This window comes from Strix uralensis, chromosome 2 (genome assembly GCF_047716275.1).
Source record: "Strix uralensis isolate ZFMK-TIS-50842 chromosome 2, bStrUra1, whole genome shotgun sequence".
Taxonomy (NCBI): Eukaryota; Metazoa; Chordata; class Aves; order Strigiformes; family Strigidae; genus Strix; species Strix uralensis.
In genome coordinates this window covers 6922992-6939751 of record NC_133973.1, presented here as the reverse complement: position 1 = coordinate 6939751, position 16760 = coordinate 6922992, and the positions used below count along the sequence as shown (strand labels likewise).

Genomic DNA, 16760 nt, shown 5'->3' with positions numbered 1-16760 from the left:
TCCAATGCCGAGGTTAAAACGAAAAGGCGGCCTTTGAAGCGTCGCTTTTGAGACGAGCCGCGCAAATCTGGAAACCGAGTCGCCGGGGATCGGTCGTGAAACCTAAAGAGGGGATGGGGAGCCTGGAAATGCTTGCAGCAGCAAAGAGGATTAATGGCACAACACCGGCTAGACGGCGTCCGCCCGGGCCCTGCGCTGAAAAATCAAAACGGGGAGGCGGGGGGCGGGGGGGGGGGGGGGGAAACCCCAATGCGAAAACCAGAGAAGATGCAGCTGCAATAAAAGCGAGTGACGTAAAACCCGCCCGTGTCAGGGCGGAGGGGGAAAGGTGTGAGCCGACCGTGTAGCCGGGCCCCCCCCCCGCAGCTCCCCCCTCGCTGGGACGGGCGGTGGGAGGGGAAGGAGCAGCCCGGGGGCAGACCCGCAACGAAAGGCCCGGAGCCCCTGCCCCGGGTGAGAACTGCCTGTTCGCTCCTGCTGAGCCAGCTCGGCCTTTTTCAGCGCTGGAGGAGAGACTGGGAGCTGCTCTTGGTTTTGTTTCGTTTTATTTTTAATTTTTTTTTCCCCCGAGCGCTGCCATCTCTCCTCCGCGGCTCTCTGGGTGATTCCTTCTCCCTCTCTGTTTGGCCATTCCCTTTAAAAGCTTCGCGAAGCTCTGGATGAGTTTTCTGACACTGAAGAGCCGCGATCGGCTTTTTCCTTTGGCAGGAAACCTCCCAGCCCCTCGGGGTTTCTTCTCCTCTGCTCCAAGTTCAAAGGCATGGTCCTGAAGTCGCTGAGGGGGCACAAGGGCCAAGTGCGGGGCAGGCCGAGGGGCAGGAGTGCAGGGTCGAAGCCTTTAGAGCCTCTGCGGGCTCGTCCTTTTCGGCCTCAGCATTTCGCTGCGGGCATCGCCTCGGCCTGCGGACCCAGGGGCTTAAGGGGCACGAGGGGAAGGGAAATCCCACGATGTTTCTCTTTGGAAACGCTTGCGGGGCACCGAGCTCCCGAAGAAGTGACCCCGGCGGGGATCGGGCCTTGAGGAAAGCGCCGTTTCCCCACCCGCTCTCTTCTCCCGTCTTGGGATCCAGGATCCCCAGGGTCCCGGGGCAGGCATAATCCCTCCTAAGAAATGGAAAAAACCTTTCTCTGCCGCTCCCGGGACCTGCCTCTCTCCATCCCCTGCATCCCCTGTCAGCCCGAGGGCGTCTGCTGGGGAAATCTTCCCCTCGCCGCCGCCCTCTGCTCCTTCCCTCCAAGTTATTGGGTTACACTCGGCTGCTGCGTTATACGGGGCATGTGCTGGGTTGTTAGAAGCCTCTATAAAAGAATAAAGCCTTAGTGGCAGCCCGAGCCTGAAACTCGTTTCCCTACACGTTATAACACGGTCCGCAGACGCCGTTTAGTAGCGACGGGATTGGGGCTAGTAGAAAGACGAGTCTCGTATTATTTCTATTTGATCGAAAGAAGAAAGCCGTGTAAGGTGTTTCCTGTCTAGTTGAGATTTTGTACGGCCCTTTAGGCAGGTTATTTCTTTGGAAAACAGCCACGGAGCCCATTGTCTTTATCTGATGCTTGAAAGATTGGGGAGGAGAGGAAGGAGAAAAATCATTGTTAAAAAACACTTTGAAGTTGTGCAACTGTTGCTGCTCCAGTTTTTTTTCTCCAGTTTCCAGATGCACCAGAAATCGTTACTTTGATCTCACAAAGCAGCAATTTATATTTTTTAATTTTTTATAAAAAAAAAAAAAGAAGGAAAAAAAAGAGATGGTTGGGTAACTCGGAGCGTAATGGCAAACATGCCGTGAATGAGGTCATGGGGCGGCGCAGGGGGGGCCGGTGGGGCGGGCATGAGGCTGCGGGGAGGGCCGCGGCTTTCGCTCCAAACGAGCCTGGCCGCCGGAACATCTGCTCGGGGCGAGTTTTACATCCCGGCTCGTTCACCAGGGAAAAGTCTCTGCCAGTGCACATGGGGCTGGCTGTGGCGTGCGAGGGGATATTCCCTTCCCTTCCCTTCCCTTCCCTTCCCTTCCCTTCCCTTCCCTTCCCTTCCCTTCCCTTCCCTTCCCTTCCCTTCCCTTCCCTTCCCTTCCCTTCCCTTCCCTTCCCTTCCCTTCCCTTCCCTTCCCTTCCCTTCCCTTCCCTTCCCTTCCCTTCCCTTCCCTTCCCTTCCCTTCCCTTCCTCCCTTCCCTTCCCTTCCCTTCCCTTCCCTTCCCTTCCCTTCCCTTCCCTTCCCTTCCCTTCCCTTCCCTTCCTTCCCTTCCCTTCCCTTCCCTTCCCTTCCCTTCCCCAAACCTCTTTGAGCGCTCCCCAAAAACAGGGCGCCCCAGGCAAGACCACGAGTCTCGCTCCCAGCTCGGGGGGCCGTGGGGTGCTGTTGCCAACCCGAGCGGGTCCCTGCGCCAGGGTACCGGTCCCTACGGTCACGGTCACGGCCACGGCCGGGCCCGCGGGGATGGCAGGGGCAGCGCTAAGAGCGCCCGGAGCTGCGGGCTGCCAGATGCCCCCCCGGGAGGGTCTGGGGGGCTCCTCGGGCCGCTCCCCTCCCTGGCCGAGCCACAGCCACCTGCCACCTCCCGGGAGAGACCCACGCGTGCTGAGGTCGGAGTTTATTTTACTAAGGAAAAACAAATGCGAGGAGGAGGAGGGCGGGGAGGCGGGGGACGACACGGGACGGGGAACGAACCCGAGAGACACTCTCCCACTGGAAAACAGCGCCGTGTCCCCAGCGTGGGTCGTGTGGAACCCGGCGTTGAACGCGCGTGATTTTCTTGCCGGGCGATCGCTGGCCGCTTTTCCAGCCCGTAGGGTCAGGCCGCTGTCCCACGCAGAGGGTGAAGTGGCTCTCTCGGGATCCCGCCGTGTCCCCGTGGGGATGTTTCCAGAGCCTGCCGCCACGGGTGCCCACGCCGGAGGGAGCTGGGCCCGGGCTCCGCTTCTACTGTGCGCGGGATGCTCGGAGGATGCGCGGAGGATGCGCCCTTCTCCCTCGGCGCGAGTGGAGACGGACCCACAGCAGCCGCGGGCGAGCAGGATTTCGGTGTAAGGCCGCCTTGGCCCCACGCGAGCCTCCCGCTGCTGCCACGGGGCGAGACGGCTCCAGCCGCCGGTCAGCGCGGGGCAGACACCTCCCCGCGGGCTGGGGTCACGCGTGGGCCCCGGGAGCAAAGGGTCGGGCGCTGCCGCAGCCCCCCCGCTCCCCTGCGCGGTGCGGGCCGCTCGCTGCACCCAACCCCCCCACGCAGGGACCCCCGGGCGCGGCGGGGGAGCAGCACACGGCAGCGGGAAGGCCAGTTGCCCACGGGGGACAGGACGAGACCTGGCGGCCACGCACACGGCCGCCCCTCACCGCAGCCTCGGGTCGGGGGCTGCGGGAGGGGGAATATCTGTGCTCTCCAGGGGAGGGGACAGCTCGATACCGCTAGAAGTGTCCCTCCCCTGGGAAAGGGGACCGCAAGGACCCGCGGGTGACGTGGCGGGATCTGTCGCGACCGTTCAACCCCCCCTATTTTTAAAAGGGGAGCAGTGGCGGGGCGGGGGGGTGGGGAAGAAGCGACAGAAGCGAGACGCTGCCACCGAGGAGAGGCAGGGAGACACCAAGAATTGGTGCCTATAGACCACATCAAAGGGCTGCAGAGCAACAATAAAACGCCTTGAAATTCTTCTTAATGCAATGTTTGCGTTGGGCAAGTCCGCAAATGACGCGGAATTTGCCATCACAGGGGAGAGAAAGCAGCAGATGAGGAGGTTTAGCCAACATTCCTCTGAAACCCGGTTTTAGAAGGAAAAGAGAGGAAGGGAGAGGGAGAGCTTTTTCTAATCCTGAAAGGCAAAAGGAGAAACCTCATCCACGCGGAGCGAGCGAACGCGGCCGGGAAGGATTATCAGGGCACGGGAGGGATTTTAACAACTGGACTGATCTGCAACGAGCCGTCTGTTCATAAAGGAGAAAACGCCCCTTTAGGATTACGACGGGGGCGTTTTTGACTCTGAGGCTATTAGTCGGCCCTACTATTTTAAAAAAAGCCACGCTTGACCCCCGTGCGCCCCCCGTCCCCCGCGGGGATTTGGGGGCACCCTCCGCCTCCTGAGCTTTCCCGGGGCGGGATGTGGCGGTGCGGGACACCCCTGACACCGACGGGGAAGGAGGGGAACGGGGGCAAATGCGTGTGCTGGCGAGGGGAAAACCTCCAGGTTCCGGTCGGTCTTTTGCCAAACAAGCAGTCACACTCAGATGAGCGTTTAATTGCTATTGTGGGGGCTTTTTTTTTTTTTTTTTTTTTTGTTGTTGTTTCTTCTCCAAAGGCAGAACCGCGATTCCCCGAGCGCGGCTGCAGTGTGGCCCAGGCTGGCTTTGTCTGGTTGCTGTGCGGCCGCTCTCGTCGGGCTGGTCCCGCCTGACAGAAGCCCAAAGCCAGGAGCACCTACTGGTGCTGGTACGGCTGGGTGCAGGCGGCTGAGACCCCCACCCCACCCCCCCTTCACGGGCAGCGGGCCCGAACCCTGCAGCGGGTCTCCCTCCCTCGCTGCCTGCTCACCTCGGGGAGATGGAGCCGCTCTGCGAGAGCCTGAAAGGCACCATTTGGGGGGTGGAGTGGGGGGGGGGTGGGCAGGCCGGCGTCCCGCTCCCGCCGGCCCCCCAACACCCCACCGGCCCTCGAACCCTCCCACCGGCTCCCGAACTCACCCAACGGCCCCGGCCACGAAAGCGTGGGGTTTTCTGCTCCCCCCCGCGGGGGGAGGTAGGGGGGGGGGGGGGCTGCAGGCTCGGCCCCTCGGGCTCCTCCTCCGGGGGTGCCACACGCCGCCCGCTTGACCCCTGTGTCCCCTCCGACAGGGCCGCTCCGGGGGCGAGCGGGGGGGCAAGGAGAGGCCGTGCGGCGGGGGGAGCATCGCACACGCTGCCGGGGGATCGCGGGATCTCCTCCGGGGCGTGGAGAGAGAAGATAAAATTCACTCGTAGCATCGATATCGTGACAGGAAAGCAGCCAGCACCGAGGCGGGGGTGCGTGGGGTGTGCTGTGTAGGTTTCTGCGCCTTTGCTGGGAATTACCGGGGTGGGGAGCCGAGAAGGCTGCGCCGAGGGTGGGATAAAGGTTCAGCGGGATCAGGGGGTGCCCCACGGTGACACGGCCCATCGCCCTCCCTTCGCTTCCAAGGTTTTTATCTTCCAGCCGGGAAAAAGCCCTACGGGGCGCACGGCAAAGGAGGGCCCGTAGGCACTAGGCGCAAGTCTGGGACAGCCCCAAACTTCGCCCAGTCCCCGGCAGCTTTTTGCTTACGAGAAACTAATAAAAACAGTATTAGAAACCAATCAAAGCTCGCTTGATAATCAATCTGGGTAAACTCCGGGCGCGGAGCAAGAGCGGGGGGTGAGGTGTGCGGTGCAGTAAAGGGGCTCGGGCCGGGGCCCGACAGATCACGGCCATTTTGTGGGGACCCAGAGCCGGGTTTCTGGCGTGTCCCCGCTTTACACAGCAGTCGCGTTTCGCATGGGGCGAAAAAAGCCGTGTTTGAAGTTCCCGGGGTTGTGCCACGGCACACCGCCCGTCGTGGGGGCCGGGGACCGCTCTTCTGCTTTTGGGGAGGTGCCGAGCGCTGATAGCGCGGCGGATAAACCCCTATTTTCGATAGCGAAGTGATCACAGCCCGCAGCCACCGCTCTTCTGAATAGTCCTATTAAAGTCCTCTGCGTTTTAGGATCGGCCTTAAACGGGATTGTTTACAGTATAACACACCACGTATGAGGTAGGGGAGCGCACAGACCTCTCTTGGTTCAAAGAGCTGTGCCTTGAAGAGAAAAAAAAAAAATTCCCCTTATATTTATTTTTTTGACTGAACACACATTGAAAGGCTGCGCGCAGCTCGGCTTTCTTCCCTGGAAAAGCGGATCTTGGATCCCGTCTGGGTAACAAGGGGCCGGTTGTCCGCCTGCAGCGCCCCATACGAGAACCATTGTGTGCCAGACCCGCAGCGTTTTTTGGGGGACGTCGCTTTTTCGGCCTGTGCGAGGTGTGGGGACAAGGGGGGAGCGTGGCTGCCAGGTGGGTCCGACGTGGACCCGGGGGGAGGTGAAAACAGGCTTGGCCTGGCTCCTGTTCCTCCCCCCGGCCCCGCAGCCTCAGCTGGGGAGGCTGCAAGGCAGCGTGAGCCCCGTGTGCGGGTGGGTGAGCCCCCACATCTCCCCACACTCCATCCCGCGGGTGTGGGAGCCGAGGATTGCATTGGGGCTGGGGGGGAAAAAACAAACAACAACAAATCAAAACAAAAAAATCCCCCACAAACTTCAAAACCCTCAATCTACCCCAAATTAGAATAGCGGCAATAATCTGAGAAGAAGTAGCTCCTCAACGCGCCGCCGTGGAAATGCTGTTTGCTACCGGTGTGAAACTCATTTATTTTTCTTTTCAGGCGGAAAAGTAGAGCCGGGCGTCCTGCTGAGAACAGTCACCTTCTAGACTAAAATGTCCCCCGCCGGGACTCGCGCGTGGGCTGCCCCACGCCCGGCCCCGGCCCGGCTTTCCCGCTGCTCCTGGCAATCCCCCCGGCGTGGCGTGGGGCGGTAAGGGGAGGCACCCAGGGCCCGATCCGGGCTGGGAGCAGTAGGTGCTGAGCCCAGCAGGGCAGGGGGGATCCCGCTCCGGGGGGTGCGCGTCGCCGGGCGGGCAACCTCGCCGGGACCGTCTCATGTCCCCTGGCTCTGCCGGGGAGTCTCTTTAAAGCTCTTGTCCTACAGCAGCCCCGCTGCCGGTTGTCCCCGACTCTTTCCCAGGTCCCCCAATCTTCTAGATCTCCCCCGAAATCCTGTCAGGGCGGTCTATTTCTTGGGGGGGGGGGGGGGGGGGGGGGGGAGAGAGAAAACCAAACAAAACAACCCCAAACCAAAACCGCCCAAAAAACCCAACAAACAACCCCAGACCCAAAACCCGCCTTGAGATGTCTCTCAGTCGGCCACCACCACCCCCGAGTCCACCCGCAAACGGGGGCAGGGGCAGGAAAAAGAAGGCCCCGAGGAAACCTCCGCGACCCACTGCAGATGGGGCCGAGGGAGCGCGCAGGGGGGCGGCGGAGCCCGGCCCCCCCTTCCCCTCGGCACCGGCCTTCCCCCGTGAGCCACCTCGTCTCGCTTGGCCACCTCTTCTCGGGCGGGGGCAGATGTGGCTGCCAGAAAGGTAAAGGTGGCGAGTGGCGAGCGACGGACGGGCAGGCACGTCCCAGCAGACACCTATTTCCCTCCGCGTCCCGCTCCTGCTCGGAGGAGCCAAGCGGAGCGCAGCTTTTTTTTTTTTTTTTTTTTTTTTTTTTTCCGGTCTCTGCCCTCCGTGGAGCCGCCTCTCGCCACCCGAGAGCTGCCGCCACGCGAATTCACCTGTCCCCAACACAAGGCTGGGAGAAAATCAGCGGGGGAAGGTTTCTGCCCGAGGGGGAGGCGGAGGGGGGGAAAGAAATATCTTCTAACAAAAAAAAAAAAAAAAGCGGGCGGCAGGAGCGGCCGCGAGTGGGTGCCGGGGCGCCCGTGGGTGTGTGAAGCGGGGTGTCGCGGGTGGGACTGACTGCTGCGCGGCGGGAGCGCGGAGCGGACCGAGCGCGCCTCGCTGTGTACCTGCGGGTTTTCCGCGAGCAGAGAAAGCTGAAAGCTGCGGAAACTCCGCGACCCTGCTGACAGCCGGGCGAAGGGGGTTCTGTAGGCGGCGGATGAAGCGAGAGCTCACCCAGACCCCCGCTTATCGTTCCGGGTTATTCTGAAGTTTGGCTTGGTAAATACCGACTCATGGCTTTTAACTCTGCCCGAGTTGTTCCAGGTTAGGGGCTGGGAAGGCAGAAGGGTCTCTAGCAGGGACTTTCGCCTTTGTTTTGCGAAAAGAACCTGCTTTGTTGGAATTATTCATCAGAATTGCCTATTTCCAAACAGCTCCACGGGGAGGCTCCGATATGCAGCCAGGGCTGATCAGAGCCGCCAAAGAAGCGACGCCCGGAGCTGGAGGAAATTCAGGGACAATTTAAATTCCCCAATTCGCCTCCCCTCCGGGAACAGCGGGGCCCAGAGGGGTTGGGGTGGGGGGACAGACCCAGGGACACGGGGCATTTTGTTGCCTGAAGCCCAGGAAACCTGCCGACACGTTTCTGCTCTGCCTGGTCTCCTTCTGCGCCCCCCGAAAACTGGAGAGACGGGAATAACGTAACGCGCCTGGGTCTGCGGTGCCGAAACAAGCCGGGGAGAAGTCCTGGTGAAATGGAGGGAAAGCAGTGGCTGTTTTTTATAGTCCAAGTGTATAATCGGATTTTTTTTCTCTCCTGATAGAAAGCAGATAAATTTATGAAGGGAGAGCTAAGAGAATAATTACAGGGTGAAGGTAGTTAAATTTTATTTCGAGTCCCAAAGGCAAAACCTGACATTTTATTGCAAACATCTGGAAGGCTTAAGAGACTGGCATGGTGTTTGTTTAAACACTAATAGAGATTTTTATTCTGTAAAACACAAACAAAGCCCATTTAAAAACACTTGAGACTGTAAATATTTTGCGGTGGTTCAATTCTCAAAGCCTGAGAAAACCGGGGGAAGGGGAGGGGGGGGGGGGAGGAACGAATCGACGGCATAATAGGGGTATAATTATGAATTAGTTAATAATACGCAACAATACCGTTTGTGCAGACCATAAAAATAAATTGCAGGCGTAATTTTTTTTTTTTTTCCGCAGTCACAATAACTGACCCCGCGCAGCCCGGGAACATCACCTCGCTCGAGTTTCCAAGCGGCGACTTGTGTTCGCTTTAAACTCGCCTCTTACGAGAGCTCCAGCCTCGAAATCCTCCGGTCCGTTTTAAAAGATAATCGACGTTGCATTAAAGTCCAGTAAATCACTCCCTCACGTTATCAGACAGCCTTCAGCCCGCACCCGCTGACTAGTTTTAACGTTGTTTTCAATTACTAACTTTAAAAAAATAATAAAATAATAAATCCCCGGGCTAGGTCTGGCTAAAGGACCTTCGGTAAGGTTTTCCTCGCTGTGTGGAGCAGGGTTTGAAACCGACTGGGTTCAGTCCCTGAGAGCAGCACATCTGGACAGCACTCCCGCCCCGCAGCCGGCTCCCTTATTTCTCTTTTTTCCAAATATTTCCATACATAAACAAATATTTTCAGGCTCGCTCTGCGACAACTGGAAAGCAGGAGTGAATGATTTCTTTATAAACCCCGGGGCCTGGCCCTGCGACCCTTGCTCCTGCCACTTTATTCCAGGGAGCAGTTTCCTGGATTTAATGGGAGTTACCCTTGCGAGGAAGGGTCTGGAATAAAGACCAGGCAAAGGGACGCATTCATCTCTGGCGGCCGGGGGTCAGAGTGGGATCTGAATCCAGATTGCGCCCAGGCCGACTTCAGATTTACGCCACTCGCCGCGGGGAGGGGGGACCCGGTCCTTGACATCGCTCCGGCTCGGGAGAGCCGCGGGTGCCGGCGGCGCGGCCGGATTTTGGTGCAAAGGCTGAACCGAAATCCCGTCCCCCGGCTTGAGGAGCGCCCTCTCAGCGCAGGGGACAGAGGTCCCTGCGAGGGGGCAGCGTTGGCTCCCCCCCACCCCACCCCGCATCCCCATCCCTCCCCTTTACCCCCCGGCGCATCCTCGTGTCCGTGGGGCCGCAAAATCGCCGCAGGGTCTGCCCTTGCCCTCCGCTCGCCCTGAGGAGCGGCAATGCCTTTGTGTTTATGACTTTTGCACCGCCCGGGGCAGAGGGGCAGAGGGAGGGCGAGCTGGGCTAAATCTCCCCGGGGCATCGGCGTCGCGGCGGGGAGAAGGGAGAAGAGCGGCCGACGGCGGCTGCGTGTCCCCACCGCCCCGGACACGGCTCCCGGGACCGCGGGGAGCTGCTCTCCCGTCCCTGGCGAAAGGGTCTAGTCCCTGGGGTCTGTCAATTAGGGGCCGTATTGGAGTGGAAGCTCCGCCGGGTTTCCGCTTGCTGCCGCGGAGGTTGTGGCCGGTTGCCCGGGCCCGGCGCGGCGCGGCCCGACACGCGCGGGGACCCCCGAGGTACGAGACCCCAAAGGGGTCGGGGCGACTTCGAACTGTCGGGTCGTAAAACCACGCTTGGCGAGGTGGAAAACGTATTTCTGAGCTCTTACATCAGCCCCCAAATTTCGTTTAAATCGCCCGGCCTTTCCAACACCGTTTCCTCTCGCTAAAACGCTGTAAATAATCCTCTGTTTTCTTGGGCTCTCTTTCTAAAATCCCCCTCCAGCCTCTTGAAAACCCTCCCTCGGTGTCTGTCTCCCAGACGAGTGTTTCCGAGGCTTTCGAGAATAGGGAAAGGGATTTTTTTATTTGGGAGCCATTCCTTCGCCGGGGGAAGGACACACAGTCGGGGGACCCCCTGGAAAAGGCATGTTGTCCCCTCCGGGTCCTCGGGGCGGCCCCGCTGCCGGCTCCCCCCAAGCCCCTCTGCTTCTGTCGCTCCTTCTTCCCGCTGCTCTTCGCGGAGCCGGGGAGCGGGGCAGTGCCGGAGGGGGGTCACACACAACACCCCGTGTGGCAGTGCCGCCCCCCCGGCGCTGAGGGCCCGGCGAGTGACCTGTCAAAGGCGATGTACAAGAGGGGAGGGGAAAGGAGCAGCGGGGAGGGGGGTGTGTGTGTGAGGGGGGGTGTAGGGCGGGTGATGGGGACGCACAAAACCTGCTCCTCGGCCTAGATACCAGGGCTTAGGTTTTCCGGGATTTCCCGAAGAAGCGGCTTTTTTTTCTCGCTATTGATCCGTGCGTGTGACCCCCGGAGGGCTGTTGTCCCGCCGGCCAGACCCAGCGCTTTAGGCCGGGGAGAGGGAGCTGAAGGGCTCCACCATACCGTGGGCACCGTGGGGGCACTCTGGCAGCTAAAGGAAGTGCCCCCCCCCGGCCCCCCTCCCCCCCCCCCGTCTGCCCCCTTCACTCGTGTCCAGCCCCATCGCAAAACTTCGCCTAAGAAAAATCTCTCTCCCCCGGCACCGCTCGAAGCAGCTCTGCGCCTTCAGGGAGCATCGGAGAAACAGCAGCCAAAAAAGAATCCCTTCCTGAAATTTGGTGTGTATCCTCGCCTGCTTTTCCACCGTGGCTCGAGCCATATGAATTCCTTCCCTTAATTTATAGTTATTTATTATTTATTTTGAACCTGTGTTCGATCCTCGGGATCGAATTAACCCCCCGGCTGCTTTCCCCGCTGTGTTTTCCCTAAGACGGTGTTTCGCTTGGCTTCACCTATTTTTTTTAGCGTGGTCCCATCAGCTAACGAAAACACACGGTGCGTCCTTCACCTTCTCGAATGCAGCTCTCGTTCCTTTTCCCTGCGACCCCCCCGCCCCACGCGCGACCGAGTTCCGCGGGAGTCGCTGCGGCCCCGCCTCAGCCCGGAGGGTTTTTCGGGGCAGAGTGAACAGGCGAGCAGAAAGAAAATGCTGAACATCGTCCAGGCAGCCGGCCGGGATCTGTACCTAGCGGGTTTGTTCTCGCCGTAGCTAAAGTGGCAAAAAAGAAGCGGTGGGGGGGGGGGAAAAAATTACAAAAAATAAAATTCCCCTTCCCAAAGAAGCTGCCCCTGCCCCGGCGTGTCTGGGTTTATCTGTCCCGCCGCCTGCTCAGCCCCGCCGCTCCACGGACACGCATCGTTTTGAAGCGAAACTTCCACCCCCCCACCCCCCCCCCCCTTTCCCCTCCCCGAGACGTTGCTGTTGCTGGGCCAAACACCCGATTCCGCCGGCAAGCGCAAGTAATACATGGCATGAATGACGTTTTAAAAAAACACCCTCTCATCCGGCACCCCCGGGCGGTGAAACCCCCCTCGGGTGCTTTGCGTGGGGATTAGCTGGCAGCAGCCCCTGGGAAACCTGGGTGCGGCGGGGAGAAGTGCGGGAGTTGTTACCTCTCTGCATTTAGAGCTATGGGTTTCCTAACGGCTCCCCGTTCTTCAAACAGTTAATTCTCCCGGCCGGTGCTCCAGGACTCAGATGCCCAAAATTGCTCGCCCTGAAGCCCGAGTCTCCCTCCCCTCGCCATTGGGTCGCAGCTTTTGGGTCTCTCCCGAGCTCTCCCTCCTATTGGCCCGGGACAGGTTGGGGTTTTTTTTTCTTTTTTTTTTTTTTTTTTTTTTCTTGACAGGCGCACGCAGCCTGCCTAACTCTTGGAGGAAAAAAAAAAAAAAAAATCCCAGAAGTTTGGATCAATCAGAGAGAGACAGAAGGAAAGGGGAGAAGGAAAAAAAAAAAAAAAAAAAAAAAGAAATCCAGCCTGCAGCCCCTCTGAGCAAGTGCTGGGGACCTGGGCTGAGCACACCCTCCCGGCTCTGCCTACGGAGTATCTGCAGCCTCATGTAGTGCCTTGAGGAGACTTGAGGGCTGGTTCTTCTGGGGGTGCAGCTGGGGAGGGGTGGGGGGAGAAAGAGGCGAGAGGCTCTGCCTCTGGTCCCCGAGCTCTGCGCTCCCAGCCACTGGTCGCTCATCTGCCCAAGGGTCTGGGGGATAAGATGAGTGAGAGGCGAAGATCGGCCGTGGCCCTCAGCTCCCGAGCTCACGCTTTCTCGGTAGAAGCCTTGATCGGGACAAATAAAAAGAGGAAACTGCGAGACTGGGAGGACAAGGGGCTGGATTTGTCCATGGAAAGCCTCAGCCCCAATGGCCAGCTAGGGGACAATGAAGACCCGACTCAGTGCCTGGACCTCAACCCCGGTTAGTGCAACTCTTTTTCTCTTCGGGACCCCCCCCCCCAGCCCCGCTCCCTCCCTGCCGAGCCCTGCTCGCCGGGAGAACGGCGCCGGGCAGGGCGGGCAGCGCCTCCCGGGAAACAGCCGGGACGGGGTGGAGAGGAAAAGCGGAGCGGGAAGGGGGAAGATTTTGCGGAGATTCCCTGGATTTTAATTTTTTATTTTTAAATTTTCGGTTTACGGGGACTTTTCTCCCACTCGCTGCGGCTCTTCCCCCCCCCTCCCACTTTCCTCAACTCCACGATGTCCCGGGAGGGAACGGCGTGTCCCCCCCCTCTTCCCCCTTCTCCCTCTCTCCTCCCGCTCCGTGCCTGCCTGTCGCGATAGTCCTTCCCGGGTGACTTTGTCCTTGTCGCGGCGCTTCCCGACCATCGCGGGGGTGCCGCGTGGGTCGGGAGCAAAGGAGTGTGGGGCACGACACTCGCATCCCCGCGGGGGGGATCACCCCTCTCCCTCTTTCGTGCGCCTTGCCGAGACACCGGCCACCACCCCGAGTCTGCCCCGCGGAGACCATGCGCCCTAACCGGAGGTTTCGGTGGAGGAGGAGGAAGAGGAGGGCGTCCCACAGCAGCGTTGCGCCGAGGCGAGGGGCGCCGGCTCCGTGGCGAGCTCCCACCCGAGGCCTCCGCGGGCCGGGCTCAGCCGGGCAGCGAGCGGCTGGGGGGGGCCTGATCCTTCCCCCCGGGATCGGGCCCGCCGGGGCTTAGCGGCGCGGCCTCGCTCCGCGCCCGGGACGTGGCGAGGCGGGGTGGGGTGTGGGGGGTGTCTCCCCTTTTCGCAGGGACGCTGCTCCCGGCAGGGAAAAGGGGCAGAAGGTGAGGGGGGGCTCCGAAGAGCCTGGCCCCCTCCACCGAGCCTGGCGCCTCCCGGGAACCGGGGCGTGTGGAGCCGCTCCGGGGGCCCGGCCCGCCTTGGCCGGCTGCACGGGATCTGGGGAGAGAGAGCGCGAGGCTCTCTTCGTGCTCTTTGGGCTTTTCATTTTCAACTTTTATTTGCTTATTTATTTTTATTTAAAAGGGAGCCGGTAGCTGGGAGTGATCGTTTGGCTCCAAGCGAAGCCCTCGGGGTTGGTCTTGCCCCCCACGGCCGTTTTGCTCCGCTTTAAAACGACGGTCCCGCCAAAGCAGCCGCGGACTCGCGGCCTCCGCGCCCGCGCTGCCTCCGCGCCCCTCTCGCCGCCCCCCGGCCCGCTCCCCACCGCCTTAAAATGGGACGGGGGGAGCGGCCCCGCTCGCACAGTTATAGTGTACGGAGAAAGCGAATTTTAGGTAATTTCTCTTTACTTTTTCCTTTTAATATTCGGGGCGGGGGGGAAAGATCAAGCGATTTCTGTGCGCGACCCAGTAAGAGAAAGGGCAGAAATTCCCTCCACTCGCGCCAAGTCCACTCAGCCGCACATGGAGAGGAAAACACCTTTTCTATTTATTTTTATTTGGTTTTCCGTGACGTTCCTCGCTCTATCAATAAGCATCAGCTGCCCAAAATGCAGCATAAAAAATCTGAACCATCCAAAGAAATTAAAAAGAAAGAAAGAAAGAATTAGACACCGAGGTGTAAAAAATACCTACTGTAGAAAAAACCCTGTTAAGTGTTTTTGAAGGGAGCGAAAGACCGGGAGCTCTGGAGACCTCGCCTCGCTCCGCTCTCAAGGAACCGCATTTCAATTTGCTTGTAGCAGCAGCAGCCCTTCCCGGTGCGGATCCTAAGGAGAAGTAGGTAAAATCTGCTCCCTCTCAGCGGAGCGAAGGCGAGGGGACAGAAGCGATCAAAATATCAAACCTAAAAAAAAAAAAAAAAATGCTCACGGTTTCTGAGTCTTTCCCGTTCAAAATAATACGCAAACGAAACGACAAAAATCTGTTTTCTAATAACAGAGCAGATATATGCACCAGTCTGCTTTTTTAGAACTGTTTCTCATTAAATTTTAGCCGCAATAGAATATATTTTTGGACGGTCTAGAAGTTTAATTTGCCCATTTCTCCATTAATTCGAAATAAAACTGGGAAAAACTTCCCCTGCGCCAGGCTGGAGAGAGGGAGAGAATGGCGGCTAATGCCTGAAACCTTAGAAAGCAAACGTGATGTTTTTCATAAAGCAAAGGAAATCAAGAACAGTTTGAGAAATCATTTTTGGGAGGTTGATAGACTTTAAATAAAGTCCGCGACTGTAATTTGCACAGTCACTTCATTAAACCTAAATCCTCCGCGGTGTACCTTTGCTGCTGTGTGAAAATTGATTAGCGGCTATATAATGGCCACCAAATTCCGTCTTTACAAGACCCAATTAAGAGCAAACTTTACACCTAAAGTATTTTAAACTTGCCAAATCTCCAGCGATATACTAAAAGAAAAAAAATGGAAAAAAAAAAAAAGATAGAAAAGGGAGTTTTTATAGCGTCCCAAAGGTTCAGAACTCAAAGTCGCTGCCCCCGAGTAGCGCAGGAAATAAGACAGGGCTGTTCCTTCTGCTGGAGATATTATTGGTACGGGTGGGCTTACGGAGAGGCCCCAGATATTATGGTACGCGCTAGGAAAATATGTGTTGATTTTGCGTGCGATAACATAAATCGGCCTAGCCCGATTTATCGATCTCTCCGCGTAAAACCCCCCAATTTCAGCCCAGGAGGGTCTGAAAAGCTGAAAACCACTCGCCGCGGGGAACCCAACACCGCCAAGGGAAGAGTAAGGCTCCGCTTCGCCTGTCTGCGGTTCTTTGCCCTGTAGACGGGTCTCGGGATTCCTCTCCCACGCGTTGGCCGCGTCTCGCGGGGATTTTCCTCTCCGTCCCCACGGCGAGTGGCTCTCGATGCCCCGGGGAGGGGGGCGGCGGCGGGGCGGCCCCGCTCCGCTCCCGGCGTGGGGGCTCCGCCGCTCTCGGTGCGGCTCCGCGCGGGACGTGGGGACCGAGCGCTTCTCGTTTCCCCGTTTTGGCGAAATCCCTCAAACCTTTACATGCGATTTTCCACCTTTCGGTGACAGTATTGGCCATCCCGAGTCGCCTCGAGTGCCCGAGGTGGCAGGCCGGGAGGTGCCGGGTCGGGGGGTGGCGTGGGGGAAAGGTGAGAAAAGCCAGCGGATAAATTTTCCCAGGTTTGTAAAAAAAAAAAAAAAAAAAAAAATCTCCCGAGCATCCGAGTTATTTATGTCTCAGCCATGAATCTTGTCGCCAGAGTTAATGTGCTGTTTTACGAGGCTCATTTAAAAGAGGGATAAAGCCGGATTTTAATCACGTGCGGGTTTTAATCACGAAGCTGTGCAAAGGAATTCGGCATTACAGCGGCTCTCCCCCTCTCTCCCGCCTCTCCCACTCGGGGCGCGCAGCGCGTGGGGCTCGGCGGACCCCCCCTTCCCCCCGCCTCCCCGCTGCTACCCCGCATCCTCCGCCGGCCCTCGGCTGTCGCCGCCGCCGATGCGAGGAGGAGGAAGAGGAGGAGGAGGAGGAGGGTGGCGGCGGGCGCCCCTCCGTCCCCTTGGCAGGTTTGGTTTCAGAGGGCAGCAAAACAATGGGCTCGGATGTCTTCTGGGTATTTATAGATTAAACCTGAGCAGCGGAAAGGTCACGGGGGGGGCAGGCGTTGCCTCTCTTGATGTATATATTCTTTACCATCTTTTACAGCGGGGTCTTTCGTCCGCCCTTCCCTCTGCCACCCCGGGGGCTCAGGGACACACCGAGGCGGACCCGAGCGAGCACTTTTGCTCGTCCAAAGTTTAAGACCTTTTTTTTTTTTTTGAGGGGGAGGGGGACACTCGTCTCCCCGCGGACGCCTTTCCCCCCTCGAAACCCGGCTGCTGCCTTAGGCGGTCGGGTCGCTCCACAGGCGCTTCGGAGGCAGGGCAAAACGGTGCGGCTAAAAAGTTATAATGTCGCGGCTTTGGGACAGTCCCGTTCCTCGCAAAGGAACCTGCTAGCGAGTTTGTAAACGAATTTCGCCAGCGCAGTCTTCGTATCACACATCCCATCGGTAATTTTGATTGAATATATTAAAAATGCACACATCAGTTAAAAACCAAACCAAACCAAACCAAACAACATTTTCGGGAGTTTCATTTTTGTCAATCTGC

At 58.7% G+C, this 16760-nt stretch overlaps 1 protein-coding gene across 2 annotated transcripts in view; it reads left to right on the top strand.

Moving 5' to 3' along the window:
• The first annotated feature begins 12455 nt into the window (after nt 1-12455).
• Nucleotides 12456-16760, top strand: part of TBX15 (T-box transcription factor 15) — a 97720-nt gene continuing 93415 nt past the window's right edge. The window contains exon 1 of one of the 2 annotated variants that reach the window (XM_074860852.1): nt 12456-12644. In XM_074860852.1, the coding sequence (XP_074716953.1) occupies nt 12463-12644 (182 nt within the window). In that variant the 5' untranslated portion in view covers nt 12456-12462. Of the gene's footprint in view, nt 12665-16760 lie in introns of both variants that reach the window. The other variant, XM_074860851.1, reaches the window with a different exon arrangement.